At 36.9% G+C, this 15,076-nt stretch overlaps 1 protein-coding gene across 3 annotated transcripts in view; it reads right to left on the reverse strand.

Moving 5' to 3' along the window:
* Nucleotides 1-15,076, reverse strand: part of SNRK (SNF related kinase) — a 67,901-nt gene that overhangs the window by 12,483 nt on the left and 40,342 nt on the right. For all 3 annotated transcript variants that reach the window (XM_069475604.1, XM_069475602.1, XM_069475603.1), the window contains one exon: nt 958-1,099. In XM_069475604.1, the coding sequence (XP_069331705.1) occupies nt 958-1,099 (142 nt within the window). The remainder of the gene's footprint in view (nt 1-957; nt 1,100-15,076) is intronic.

Genomic DNA, 15,076 nt, shown 5'->3' on the forward strand with positions numbered 1-15,076 from the left:
AGACATTAGCCCTGCTTCCTGGAGTACAGAATAGTAGTAGTAAGGTCATAAAAATTATCATCACCATCATCAATATTCATAGTGTTTCCTATGTACTAAGGACTGAGCTAAGAGCTTTACATACATTAATTCATTTAATTTTCACAAAAACCCTATAAGGTACGTCCTCCCACTCTCACATCATTAGTAAATGGAGGAGCCAGTATTTGAATCCAGAGCTCATGGGAGAAACTCAAAACTTTGTTACTACAGCAAAATTCTTTAGGTAGCGGCTATAATCTCAGCTGAGCTCATTGAAAAATGTCATTCATAATGTCAGTGAAGTACTGAACTTCTTCCAATAGCTCTATTCCATTACTGTATTTCCTACTACACATATCCCAGTACTATATATTAATAGTACTTTAAATTCCAAATAATCAACCTGAGTATACTTTTTGTTTCTGCCTTCCCATAGTCACATAAACCAAAACAGAGCTCTTTAGTCAACTGGCAGGAGAAGTGTGTGAATAAAATTATGAGACATACTATGTAAATCCTAAAAAGGTATGTTGATGGTCTATTCAGGAAAGAAAATGCTCTAACTCTTCTCTGGAACTTAATTCTAGGTGGTCTGGCTTTTTGCTGATGGAGAGAAAGGTAGTTCCCATGTGACTTCAAGTGAAGTCACACCACTCCTAAAGGGTGAAGAGGCTTGTAATGGATTTCTTCAAAATTGGCATATTTAAGAAATAGACTAATACATTTTAACACTGTAATACTAAATTTCAAAGCACATTCTAGTGCCAACCCCCTCAAACACTTTTAACACTAGAAATATTAAATTCAAAAATTAAAATAACCCCAGATGCATGGATGTTGAAGTACCTCAAATTTTCTTGGTATGTTAAGGGATTAATTAAAATTTCTGATTTTAATATGAGTTCTTAAGGTTTCCACATACTTTTTTTTACTTACTCTTTACACTCTTTAGACACATGGGATGGTACTGTATATTTGCAATCCATGATCATTGTCAATGTTTCACTGTCATTGGCCTCTTGAAAGGGTGGTTGTCCACACACCAACATGAAAAGGATCACTCCCAGACTCCATATATCTACAAATCAAAGACATACTTTAAATTATTGGACTAGTTAGGAAACCAAAAACATTAAAGAACACTGAAAGTAGGCTAACAATAATATTTTATTTTTAGCAGACAAAAGCCTTTATATCTCAAAGTAAAAACATCCAGGGAGGAAAACTTAAGCCCCTCTTGCTTACTGTTTTTCTATTCACTTAAGGCCCATGCAAGTGCTAGTAAATAGGAATGGTCAATAAATATTCAATGACGAGATAAACTAATTCCTTTGTTAATGGCAAGAACATCAACTAGAAAAGATCTATCCAGGCCCCCAAGCTAATGGACAACAAACTGCTGCTTTTGCCATTACAATATATACCAGAGACAAAACTAAGATATGAATGTTTTGAGACCTAAATAGTATTCTGCCTGAGGTCACAATTATTTCAGTTGTTCTTTACACCTCAAGGCTAGTGAGGTAACCAGGTCATGTAACTCATGGTATTTTATAGATAAGAAAATTAGGGCTCAGAGAGGAAAGAAATATGGCCAACAATGAGGAAAAAGACTGGTTATGTATCATCTTAAAGAGCACAAAACTAAGACTACAGGTATAAGTAACCAGGAGGCACACTTCAGCTTAAAAACAGGGGGAACTACTCAATGGAGCTGTTGAAACACTGGAAAAGACTGTAAGTTTCCCATAACTTAGTAAAGTATTCCAGCAAAGACTAGGCAAATGTCTAAAATTCTGCACCAATTGTAAGGCTGGACTAGCAAACGTCTGAAGAGCCTCCCAACTCTAGCATTCAACTCCCACAGTAACAACTCCCTATCTCTTGTCATTAAATAAAAAGCAAACCCATCAATCAAATGGAAAAATGATGTTTCTTCAGATGAAAAATGAATTTTTTTAGATAAAAAGGATTTAGGAAGGATATCACAAATCATTCATTCTAGAAACTACAAAAATGATATTAATAATATAAACATTCACGTAACAAGAAATCAATGCAAGCAGCATTCTAGACCACAAAAGGCTTAAAAGAGAATGGAGGGGCAGGCCACATGGCCTTTGTTGTCACTTCTGTTAACATGCAACTGCTGTTTCCATTTAAACTTAAAACACCAAAAATAACGTAGGTTCCACGTTATTTTTCAAGAGAATTAAAATTTAACATCTTTTCCTTGGTTCAAACTGAACAAAGAGGGCAACAAAGGCAAAAACACAAAAGTTACACACAATTGTATGCACAATAAATTTTACTAAGGATGCTCCAATGGAAATTAGTGGAACAGATGGAAAAATCTACTAAAATTAAAACATGTATATAAATGATGAAAGGAATCTAAGCATCACTGAGTCCAAACCCTTGGCTTTGCAGTATCCCCAGGAGGTCTGCCTGGCATTGCTTGCTGGACGCATGGATTATCTGACCTATTGCTCCAGGACAGCAAGCTGCCTCAGTAGTCTACTCCACTCACTGACTGTCACTTCTCTGCCTTGACCTTGGAATCCAGAGGGCTATCGCCATTCAAAATCAAACAATCTTAATAATAGCAACTAGTCAAGTCTATTCTTTAGATAGCCAGTGAGAAGAATTTTCAACCCCAATTTCAGTAGTACCATATTAAGATTTTTAAAGGAAATTCATACAGTTGATGTTTAACTTAAAACCTCTTCGCACAACTTGAACCTGCTATTTTTGATCACCTGCCCTAACTCCCCAAATCACCACTATGAACACAGGGCAATTACAATTATTTTCCCTTTAGTGCATGTCCCTCATTTTATAAAAAGTTATGTTCTGGAAATTAACTATAAAGTAACTCCCACCTTTCCACTGATGTCCACTATACAATAAGGGGAATTTACCAAGTTTTTATTTTTCTTATAATAAATACTTGGTTGTCCCCACTCCAGCAAAGGGAAGATTTTAAATAGCTTACAAAAATGCATAAATATTAAAAATCTGAGTAGCTAAAAGCTTTTCCTTCTATTCAAATATTGACAATGTTTAATGCTACTACTATAATCACACCTAACCACTAACACATATGTATTTGAAATACAATAAATTCATATTTTTCCATATAAATCCTACAAAACAACAACTTTTATAAAATGAGTTTAGTTACATTATTTCCTCTACCATCTCATACTGTTACTGTGGATAAACTAGTTTGGTTTTTTACTTTTTGTCTATGCCAAACTGCAGATGATATCTGACAGCGCTGTTATTCAAAGCTGCTATTTTAAAAATATAATGGAGCCACACGTGGTGGCTCACACCTATAATCCCAGCACTTTGGGAGGCTGAGGTGGGAGGATTGTGTGAGGCCAGGAGTTGAAGACCAGCCTGGGCAACACAGTGAGATCCTGTATCTACAAAAAATTAAAAAATTAGCTGGGTGTGGGGGCACGTGCCTCTAGTCCCAGCTACTCGGGAGGCTGAGGCAGAAGAGACACTTGAACCCTAGAGTTTGAGGCTGCAGTGAGCTACGATTGTGCCAGTGCACTCTAGCCTGGGCAACAAAGTGAGCCTTTGTCTCTTAAAAAAACTAAAATAGGCCGGGCGCGGTGGCTCACGCCTGTAATCCTAGCACTCTGGGAGGCCGAGGCGGGTGGATCGCTCAAGGTCAGGAGTTCGAGACCAGCCTGAGCAATGAGCGAGACCTCGTCTCTACTAAAAATAGAAAGAAATTATCTGGCCAACTAAAATATATATAGAAAAAAAAAATTAGCCGGGCATGGTGGCACATGCCTGTAGTCCCAGCTACTCGGGAGGCTGAGGCAGTAGGATTGCTTAAGCCCAGGCGTTTGAGGTTGCTGTGAGCTAGGCTGACGCCACGGCACTCACTCTAGCCTGGGCAACAAAGCGACACTCTGTCTCAAAAAAAAAAAAAAAAAAAAAAAACTAAAATAAAAATATAATGAATAATATAAATATCAATTAATAATTACCCAAAATTCTTATTTGACTAAAGAAAGCTTTCTTTTTCTGTTAAATATTGACCTCATAAGCAACAAGAAGTCCAATTTATTTGGAAATAATCTCTTCAGGATCATCTGCCCAAGTAAATTAATATGCTCTGCTTGTTATGATGTAAAACATAATTAGAAGAGTAAAAAAGAAGAAAAGCAACATAAGTTTCCAGTTAAGGCTCAAATCATTTCTAAATATGGAAAGGTTTAAAAGATGAGAAACTTAGAAATACAATTCTATGTCAAGTAGTTTGCTAACCCAAATGACATAAATTGAAGCATTTAAATTAGAAAACAGCAGCAATGTAACTATGTGTTAGAAAAGGCAAATGACCCTATGAGACAACATGATTATTCAAAGGGCCATTTATTCCATATATTTATTTTCCAAACTTGTTTTTCTTCTTCCTATACTTTTTGTCTTTGAATCATTTTAGTTTTTCATCCCAAAGGCCACGGGAAAGAGAGAAAAACAGACCACTAAACAAACACAGAGTGGTATGACTTTAACCTAGGTTATTTAAAAATGTGTTCCCCATCTTTAAAATGGGAATTTTAACAGTTATCTACTTCCTTGTAAAGCTGTTGTAGGCACTAAAAGGATTAAAATAGAGTCTGTGCTAAGTATTCAGAGAAAACACCTAAAGGCGGCTGCCACTGCCCTGCCTGATTTCCCTGTGGCAGGCACTGTTCTGGGCAAAGCAGATACAGAGATGAATGAGAGATGCCCTTACCCTTAGAAGGGTCTCAGTTCACTGTGGGGGGAACAGACAGAAGGTCAGTACAAGGAGACACAAAGCCAACATGCAGAAGAAAACTAACTGAGATAGAAGGGAGAGAAACAGGGAAGGCTTCTTAGTATTCAGGTTAAAAAAAAAAAGGTGATGATTCAGAAGCTTGGGTCCCCAGAAGTAGATGTCTGGTATTATGGGACTAAGAATGGCATCAAGGAGGATCATCTAATATATTCCTGCACAAATGGGGGAGGCGGGTGGTAGTTATTTTAATAAACATTCACTTTAGTGAGTATTTTAAATTATCTTTTTCCATTTAAAAGAAAAAAAAAAAAGCCCTTGCTAATAAAACTACAGATTCCCAAGGTGCAGATCACAGTGTCAGCCCGAGATCCTGAGGCTGCAAGGCACCACCAACACTGTGAATGGGGGTTGGGGGTGGAGGATGGGGGAGTGAAAGTGGAGTACGGGCTTTATATTATTTTAATTTTTACAAAATGTTAATGGAATTGTCTATTCACATTAAAGATACACAGATTAACAAACATCAACCTCTGAATAATCAAAGTTACTGTTTATACTACTATTTGAAGTATGCATTTTGATTTCAGGCCCAGGTATAGGCCCTTGGTTAATAAAAATAGAAAAAAGGAAATATCACTTAGTAAGTGTAATTGGTTGGGTTAAAAAAAAAAATCTTCCAACTCACAGAACTGTGGGAAAGAGCAGAGAGAGTATGAAGTCTTCGACAGTATAAGGGGTGGGGGGAGTCATTAGTCCCTCTCACTGGCCGCTATCACGCTGGCTGAAAATAAGATCACAAAATGAGCACTGAAGTCTCATCTCTAACACTAAGAAGGTCTACATAGCATAATACAAGCGAATTATACCACCTTTAGGGTGGGGGGGGGGTAGTTCATATTACAAAGTTCACTTTAGGCAGGCTAACAAAAAGATCAAAATGGAAACAAAACAATGAAAGAACACGCTAACCGTTCATTTGAGGAAAAGCAAATCTCAATGGGGGCAGATATCATGAATACTGAGGGGTTTTTCCAAGAAAACCATTTCTAAAGTGAATTTTCTATACAGGCAAAGAGAGAACAGGGATTAGAAAGTAATAAAAAAGAGAAGATCAGTAGAAGGCTTTAGGTGGAAACCTCTATGTTTTCCTTCGGCTTTTTTTAGTCAGTACAGCCATAAGTCATGAAAGCAGCAACAGAATGAGAATGTTGTAAAACCACCACAGATGAAGCAGGGGCACTTTTTACACCACCACTTACAGCTGCCAGGATTTATGCAATCACTTTTCAGTTCCAACTGTGGTCACCAGCAACTGACACATGACCCAATACTAATGTAAAAGGCAATGTTCTTTTTTTAGAATATCAAGTATTGTTTCCGAAGTGTATAGGTCCCAGAAGCTCTGTGATAAAATCTAGGACCTTTGTTTCTTGTACAATATTCAGAAATCTAAATTCACCCACAGTTTATCAATCTGAATTACTGTGTAAATACACAGTAAAAACTAATTGTCTGCATTCAAAATCACCTAGAGCTCCATACTAAAGATTCTTTCTTGCTCCAAATATCGATCAGTGATTAGTTCTAACGAACATGACTAGATCACATTCTGGAAGTATTAATAGAAAACTGTCAGGTCATTTGAACTAACAGTATAAGAGCAAAGCGAAAGAGGAATGAACAATTTGGACAAGTCCCTTAGACATGTTTCTGTTCTCTCTGTTATTACTGGTTTTATCAATACTTTAGTTAGAAGCAAGGTTTTATTATTTAACTGGGAAACATTTCTTCCCTTAAAAGAAAAAGTGAGAATGAATGCCATCATCTAATTACCTACTTTAAAACACCTCTTTCCCCAGACCGGAATTCATCTAAATAAATGCCCCTTGGGGAGTTAAAAAATCAGTGCTGCCCAAATTAAGCTTATGATCTTTTCCCCAAATTTATTTATCCCCATCTATGCTCTAGCCTGGTCAATGGCACCCCATACACTCAATCTAAGCTTAGGAGACAACACAGACTCTCCACTCTCACTTCCAGGTGAAGGAGATACTGCCACTTCTATCATAGGCTGAAAATCCTCAAATGCTCCCACTGTGGCCCCTCCTCTTCCCTGAGGCCTCCCTTCACTGCCCTCCCACCTGGAGACCTGATTTCAGCAACCACACAATGGACTGTGATTACAGATCTTCTATTTCCCTCCACTACTCAAGAGTTCCTTGAGTGCAGAGTACATCCCCTGCACCCAGATAGTGCCTCCTCAACAGAAGTATGCTCAATGGAGTGAACCTAAAACTAAAGAGAAAACAGTTCTGCAAATATTGAGTGGGGCCTCCCAAAAGGCAGCTGAAGCAGAGTTTTAGGGTGCAGGGGCAGGCAGTAGTTATTTTTTTTTTTTTCTTCAAAAAAAAAAAATCTAAGAGAAAAAGGAGACTAAGAAGTACTGGGAGCAGATCGTGGGGTAATCAGTAAAGACATGCTGTCATTTTAGTTAGCTGTTTAAGGTCTTGTGCAAACTTGTTTTTTCAAGTCAAAGAAAATAAAAAAAGGTCAATAAGTCAAAGGGTTATCAATCACACATTTGTGGGACTGCACACATTCGCATAAATCCAAACCAGACAAGCAGCAGACACCCTTCCAACTGAGTATTCCTTCATAAATCATTTCACAAACCTGATATTGGTACCAGTCAGGAAGTGAACTTTACAAATGAAAAGGGAAAGATAAGCCAGGGTAAAACGTCACAGTTGGGCAATTTCTTTCAGCATGGCCTAATGAAAAGAGCATGCCAGGATAAAGCTTCAAAGACCTGGGTTCAAATCCAACGATGGCTGCTTAGCTGTGTTATCTTGGCCAAGTTACCCAGCTTCTGTGTGTCTCAGTTCTCTCTTCTACTTATCTGGTAATTTATGAGAGGGCGTCTGGGAAACACGTACCAATACAGAGCCTGCAGCGACTGATAATAGTGGTTACCTCTAGGTACAAGAGTGGAACCAGTAGGGAAAAGTAAAGGGGGCTTTATACTTTTTATTCAATATACTTCTCTGTTATCTGAATTACCTTATAAGAACATTTATTTATTCTTTAAAAAGTAAGCTGTGGGACGGGCGCGGTGGCTCACGCCTGTAATCCTAGCACTCTGGGAGGCCGAGGCGGGTGGATCGCTCGAGGTCAGGAGTTCGAGACCAGCCTGAGCAAGAGCGAGACCCCGTCTCTACTAAAAATAGAAAGAAATTATATGGACAACTAAAATATATATATACAAAAAATTAGCCGGGCATGGTGGCGCATGCCTGTAGTCCCGGCTACTCGGGAGGCTGAGGCAGTAGGATCGCTTCAGCCCAGGAGTTTGAGGTTGCTGTGAGCTAGACTGACGCCACGGCACTCACTCTAGCCCGGGCAACAAAGCGAGACTCTGTCTCAAAAAAAAAAAAAAAGTAAGCTGTGCTTAACAGAATATTATGATGTAATATGTAGGTATATTAACTGAGTGAGTGGAAACATCTTTACAGGAATGTACAGGTAATAGAAAAAGGCCTGGACATATTTATTCTCTACTGAGACAGTGATTCTCAACCTGCGATCTGGGTACACTTGGTTCTGCAAGGTTTCCTTAAGAGATTCAAAAACCAATCTCTCCATAGCATGAATAGCTATAATAAGAATTATTTTAATTTTTAGCACAAATAATTCTTCAAGAGTTAGAAATATTCAAATATTAAACTCAACATCTCATAAAAGTGTGTAACAGTTTCACAAAATCTGATGAAAGAAAAAACAGGCAGGGTTACAGAGTCTGGATAAACCTCAGTGATTGGTAAACTTGTTTTTCTGGCGGTATCTCAATATTATAGTGTCTAGGGAGTGGATCTCAGTCTCATGAAACCAGGGAAGGGGTCAAGGTAGTGCTGCTGGCCATATCACCCTCTATTTCCTGGCTTCAGGTCAGATCTGAGTGTACTTAAGGTGAAGGTGACACTAAAGCCAGAGCCACCATATAGTCACCTGCCATGGGTACATTCCTAGACAAAATCAGTCTGGATGCTCTAGCTGCCTCAAAATTTGCACACAGCCAGAACAACGCCTCAAGGTACTTCTAAATACCTTGGTGAAGTTGAAATCAGTTGCAAACGCATACCTTTCCAACTTTAGAACTTTTAAAAAATATCTTGTACAATGTAAATACCTCCTTTAATCAGCTCAAGAGAAAAATCACTAGTCTTTGTCCAATTCTGTAATACTAGTAACAAAGTCTAAAATGTTCATACATTAGAAATAGTTTTAAAATGTGGAAACAAGGGCCACCAGCATAGCAACACGTAGCACATTCTCCTACAAGGAGTTTCGACATGTATACTCTCCAAAGGAGGACCCACTGGAGAACAGCTTCCCCAGGGATACACAGTGACTTTAACTTTAGTTTCTAGCAATGATTTCACACGTCAAATTTTCCACAAGATTATGTCAAATACAATCCAATATTATAAGTCTAACTTCGAACCAGAAGGTAGAAACATTTAAATTTAGTATCAAATCTAAATGTCCAATTTTGTCTAGTTAAATATAACTACAGTACGTATGGTTAGCATTTTATAAATTTGAAGTCTGCACTAACTTAATGATTTAGTTTAATAGCTAGTGGAGTATTGTGATGTTTTCTTAAATTGATTTTAAAAATACTGAGTCTTCTGCATAAGGTCTTGTGTGCAAGATCAATATATACAAGCCATTAAAATACCAGTTAATAAAAATCACCTGTATATGGCAATGCATCCCTAAGACTTAAACAGGTTCTCTTTCAAAAAGCACAAAATGGAAATGTTTAAAGAAACAAACAAAGCTTTCTGGGTATGGGAATACAAAGTCAAACAAAGTATGTCCTTTTAACAGAAAGTATATTACCCTAGTTCCCCTAAAATGTTTAAGCTTGCCAAGAGACTTTAACTTCTTCATTTGAGAATAAAGAGAAATGAACTTTAAAATAGCAAATTTAATATAACAAGATTCAAAATATTCTTTAAATGTTTGTTTTGGTTAGTTCTCCATGCATAACACCTAAATTAGACATTTGATTTTAAAATGTGTACAACTTATTCCCCTATATTAAATAAAAATCAGTGTATCTTTCTAGGAATTAAACATACAACCTGGTTGGTTCCATGTAGAATTATAACTTTGAGACTGTTCCTTCATATTAAAACTTTAGCTAGAAAGTTCTCTCAAATATAACCAACCATTTCCTGTTTTTAAAGTAAACATTTCCTTTTTTTAGATTATGTAAGTAGTACATATTTAATGCCAGTAAGATTTTATTAGCAGCCTGTGCGAAGGCCCCGTAATCATCAACCCCAGAGATAATCTTATAACCCCATTAGGTAAAAGTACAAACATTTGTTTCAAGTTATACTGCCCTGATTATTTTTCCCTAATTTAAGGTATAACTTACACACTAAAATTCACCATTTTCAGTGTGCATTTCTCCAAGTTCTGACAAAGGTAGTCATGTAACTACCACTATAATCAAGATATAAAGCAACTGTATAACCCCAAAAAGTTCCTTTGTGCCTCTCTGTAGTCAACCCCTGCCCCTGCCCAGCCCCTGACAACCATAGCTCTGTTTTATGGCCCTATGTTTGTCCTAGAAATGGAATCATACAGTAGGTACTCTCTGAAGTCTGGCTTTTTTCACTAATGCACTTGAGATTCATCCACCTGGCTGCATGTGTCAATAGTTCATTTTTTTTCCTGAGTAATATGCCATTGCACAGATGTCCCACAATTTATTTTAGTTTGGGACAATTATGAACAAAGTCACTAAAACATTTGCATACAGGCTTTTGTGCAAACAAATTTTCATTTCTCTTGGATAAATACCTAGAAAAGGCTTTGCTGGGTCATTGCTGGGTTAAGTATATGTTTATCTTTATAAGAAACTACCAAATAATCTTTCAAAGTGGCTGTATGATTTTACATTCCCATCAGAAATATATGAGAGTTTCAGCTGCTCCATTCACATCCTTGTTAGCTCCTGGCATTAGGAGTTTTTAAAATTTTACCCATTCTAACAGATGTGGTTTTAATTTGCACTTCCCTAATGACTAATGATATGAAGTATCTAGATGTGTTTGTTTGCCATGTCGTCTTTGTGAATTGTTTGTAGAAATCTTTTTTTGCTCACTTTTAAATTGGGTTGCCTTTTAATTAATTAGAGTTTTGAGAGTTCTTTACACATTCTGGAAACAAATTATTTATCAGATATGTGATTTGCAAGTATTTTCTCCCAGTCTGTGGCTTAATAGTATCTTTCAAGAATCAGGAGTTAATTTTGATAAAAATCGATCACAACTTACCAAATTTTTCTTTTATGGATCATGCTTTTGGTACTGTATCAACAAAATATCTTTGCCTAAGCTAAAGTTGTAAAGATCTCCCATGTTTTCTTCTAGAAGTTTTATAGTTTTACATTTTACATTTAGGTCTATGACACATGTTGAGTTCTTACAAATGGTGTGAGGTACTGAACAAGGTTCATTTTTTTGCACATGGATATTCAATTGTTCCTGCAGCATTGCTGAAAAAAATTGCCCTTTCTCCACTGAATGGCTTTAGCACCTTTGTTGAAAATGAACTGCCCACCTGTGTGTCGGTTTATGGGCTTTCTATTCTATTCTATTGATCTATATGTCTACCGTTTGCCAATACCATACAGTCTGTATTGTTGTCGTTTTTATGCTAAGTCCTAAATAATTACTTGTAAGGTTAAACTTTTTCTTCTTTACTGGCTATTTATATAACTTATTTAATGAACTCTTTTCATTTGTCTATAGGGGAGTTTGCCATTGATTTGTAAGAACTTTTCCTACATTAAGGAATAGTAATCATATCCTATATTACAAATATTTCCTCATTTTGTTTGCATTATAATTTTGTTTAAAATATATGTGTACCACACTTATAAACTATAACCAAATCTATCACCCTTTTCCTTATGATTCCTGCTTAGAAAAGCCAAGATCATATGAATAGTCACCTTTTGGAGGACTTAATTCTTTACACACAAATACTAATTCACCTGGAATTTATTTTGACATATCACAGAGGTAGGGATCTATCATTCCTTCTTCCTCAAATATTTAATTATTCCAGTCCACTTATTAAATAATTCTTCCTTTGATGCCATCTGATAATGCAGGAATTTAAAATTATTAGAGCCTATTCTTTTTTCAACCTCACTTAGAATGGACCAGCTGAAGAACCATTCTTAGATACAGAGGTGCCCTTAGGGGGATCAGTCCTTATACTAAAGGGCCACAAAGCAGATACTGACCTGTATACACAACAAATGTGTGGCATCACTATTTGCCAGGCACTGTGCTAGGTGCTGAGATGTAATCATAATTAGACCTAGGAGGCTGGTAATGAAGAGAGAATCTCTAGGTGAGACAGTACCATTGCCCTGTGTCTTGCCACAATTCATCTCTGTTCATTCACTCAGACACAAAGTCTTAATAACAACCACCTGCCTTATAAATAATGGTTCCATCTTACCTTCCACTGAGGATTCTCCTTTTAGAGCTGCTTCCATGGCAAGCAGGTGCCTCACCTTACCTCCACAAGTGCCCATAAGCACAGCTTAACTAGACTTCAGGTAGCAAAGAGAGGAGTACGTTGTGTTTTTAAAGTTTCTAATTATGATCTCATGATTCTTCCTCATCTCTTGCTGCTATCAATCAGGGTGCCTGATTCTAGGAAGTCCCTATGTTACCTATCAGCTAGATGCTAAAAATGTGAATTTACTGAACTTGCTAGAATCTTATATAAAATTAAATAAATAAGGATCCTAATGATAGCTGTGAACAAAATACATGAACTTTGTTTATGGACTTAGGACAGTCCATTTCAGCTACCCAGGAGTCTTTATTTGCTGCTTGCTTCCCAGTGCTCCATGTTTAGGAAAACTCAAAAACTGATTTAAATAAAGTGATCAATAAGCAGTTCTCTAATTGGTAAGAATCATTAACAGCTAAGGATTCTAAAGATCATTTATCTTGCAAAAAGTAACACAAAAACAATTTTGGAAAGCCTCCTCACCACATGAAAACCTGCTCCCCTTATTCCTCTAACAGCAGCTAGAAGAGTCAAAGGTTAGAAAGTCAGGGGACACTCAAGTTCTCTACCTATTTTTGCCTCTACTAATTAATAAATTTGTTTTGATACTGAAGTTAGATGGTAAATCCAAGAAAATTTTAATCAGTTTGTTCACTAATATGGTTATCCTTGTATGGGACAGAGAGCAAGGTGCCTCACCCACAAACTCATAACTGGGTACAAGATTGGGACTAGTCAAAAACTAAGGGAATTTTCTGCCTCTAGGTGGAATATAAATGGGACTTCAGCAGACTAAAGGTTCTGCTATAACAACAAAAAACAAAATAACTTGCAGAAATCATGTTTTTAAAGCCTTGGGAGCAACAAGAATAGGTGAGCTAAATTACAGATCATGAAGAGCCCTTCCTAGAGCTGAAGCAGAAATCCAAACAAGAATCATAAAGCATGACCTCAGGAGTTTCAATGGATTACAAATGTTCCTTAAGAGGTTAAACCTAATCAACTTACATTATACACTAAAAAAAGAGGCTCTTTTGTATAATATGTTATTAAATACTAGAAAATACGCAACACTGAGAAAAAACAGCCACTCTGATGCAAGAACATAAGCTTGTAGCTGACTGGTATTTAATATGTCGCATTCTAGTATATACATTAGTGCCTTAATAATTTGTTAATTCAAGCTTTTGGGTGACTGGGAAAAAAATAAAACAAAACAAATGTATTAAGCCAGTTTCAGTGTTCTAGAAACTAATTACTGCTGAGTACAAAACTGAGACTCACACCATCTGAGGGGCTTCCTTCCATCTACTGGAGCTCTCAATCCATGTTGTCTCTATTAAACTGTAACAAGAATCTCCAAATGTCAGTGAAGAGCTGATACATACAAACTCTTAATAAGAAGAAAATGAGTTTTCAGGAAAATCATATAAAACATACCAAATACCTACAGGTTATGTCTATTTGAGTTTAAAAAATAAAAAAAATACTTTACCCCCCAATGACTTGATTTTCCTTTTGTAAACAGCCCTGCCTATAACCTTACCCTACAATTTTCCATTATGGTCTTCCACCCAAGTCATAGCAAACAAATTTAAAACACAACAGGAAAATGAGAGATCAAATGTATGTATTAAAAAAATTAGAGTCAAGTACCCAAAGGGACAAAACTAAGAACACTATTTTACATTTATATTTTACACTGCAAGGGTTATTTTCAAAACTGCTTGTGAGCATCCTTTCTGTCAAATAGTTGTGGGCCCACTTTTACTCAGTCTCATAAGACTGCAAGACTAAGTCCAAAAAAAGGGCTTCATAATGGTCAACAAACACCTCTGAAACTGAACCAAAATGTATCTCTTTCTGAAGAGAGGGACAACAGCTTTGATTCCATCTTCTTAGAGTCTAGGGTTCATTAAATATGAATGCCAGTACAAGGAGTACAACATGAGCAAAGACATCAGGAAGAGCCGTGGAGGGTGACCACAATTAAACTTTGTAAAGAAGTTTGGAAGAACGTAAATGTTCACTTCTTTGGTTCATCTCTGTGATATTTATTCATTTAAACAAACATTAAGAGCCTGTCGTATTTATCAGGTGATGGGACACAGATAAGATATAAACAAACACACAGTCCCCTCTCTCAAGGACCTTAGTATTGAGCAAGAAGGGGGACAAGTGAGCCACCTGGAGTGAAGCAGGCTTGGCATTGCTCCATTCAATTCCAAAGAGAAAGGGCAATCAGGGCCTGTGTTCTCTGAACTTTATCATCCTCTTTTTTTAGCCACCCACAGACCCTCTTTTATTTTTATCCAACAACTAGTGTGCCTACTTTGTGGCTGGCTACATCCCAGGCACCAGGATTCAGGTGTATCTATGAAGAGGGTCTCATTCTATAAAGTCTTATTTTCTACTCACCATAGGGCCACAAATGCTGAGATTGTACAATTTTTTCCTTGAGTTTCAGAGTTTAAAATAATTCTAAATTAAAATTTTAAAATATTAAATTAGGTACTGTTTTACACTATACTGGAAGTAATTTTTTAACACATCCCTATAAGGCTAATAAATTAACCTGAGGACCACACATGCAACTAACTTCCTGACACACTGGACAGGGTTTCCCCAGGAACTGAGACCTGTCACTAACTAGTCCCA

The sequence above is a fragment of the Eulemur rufifrons genome, chromosome 7, assembly GCF_041146395.1.
Source record: "Eulemur rufifrons isolate Redbay chromosome 7, OSU_ERuf_1, whole genome shotgun sequence".
In the NCBI taxonomy this organism is placed as follows: domain Eukaryota; kingdom Metazoa; phylum Chordata; class Mammalia; order Primates; family Lemuridae; genus Eulemur; species Eulemur rufifrons.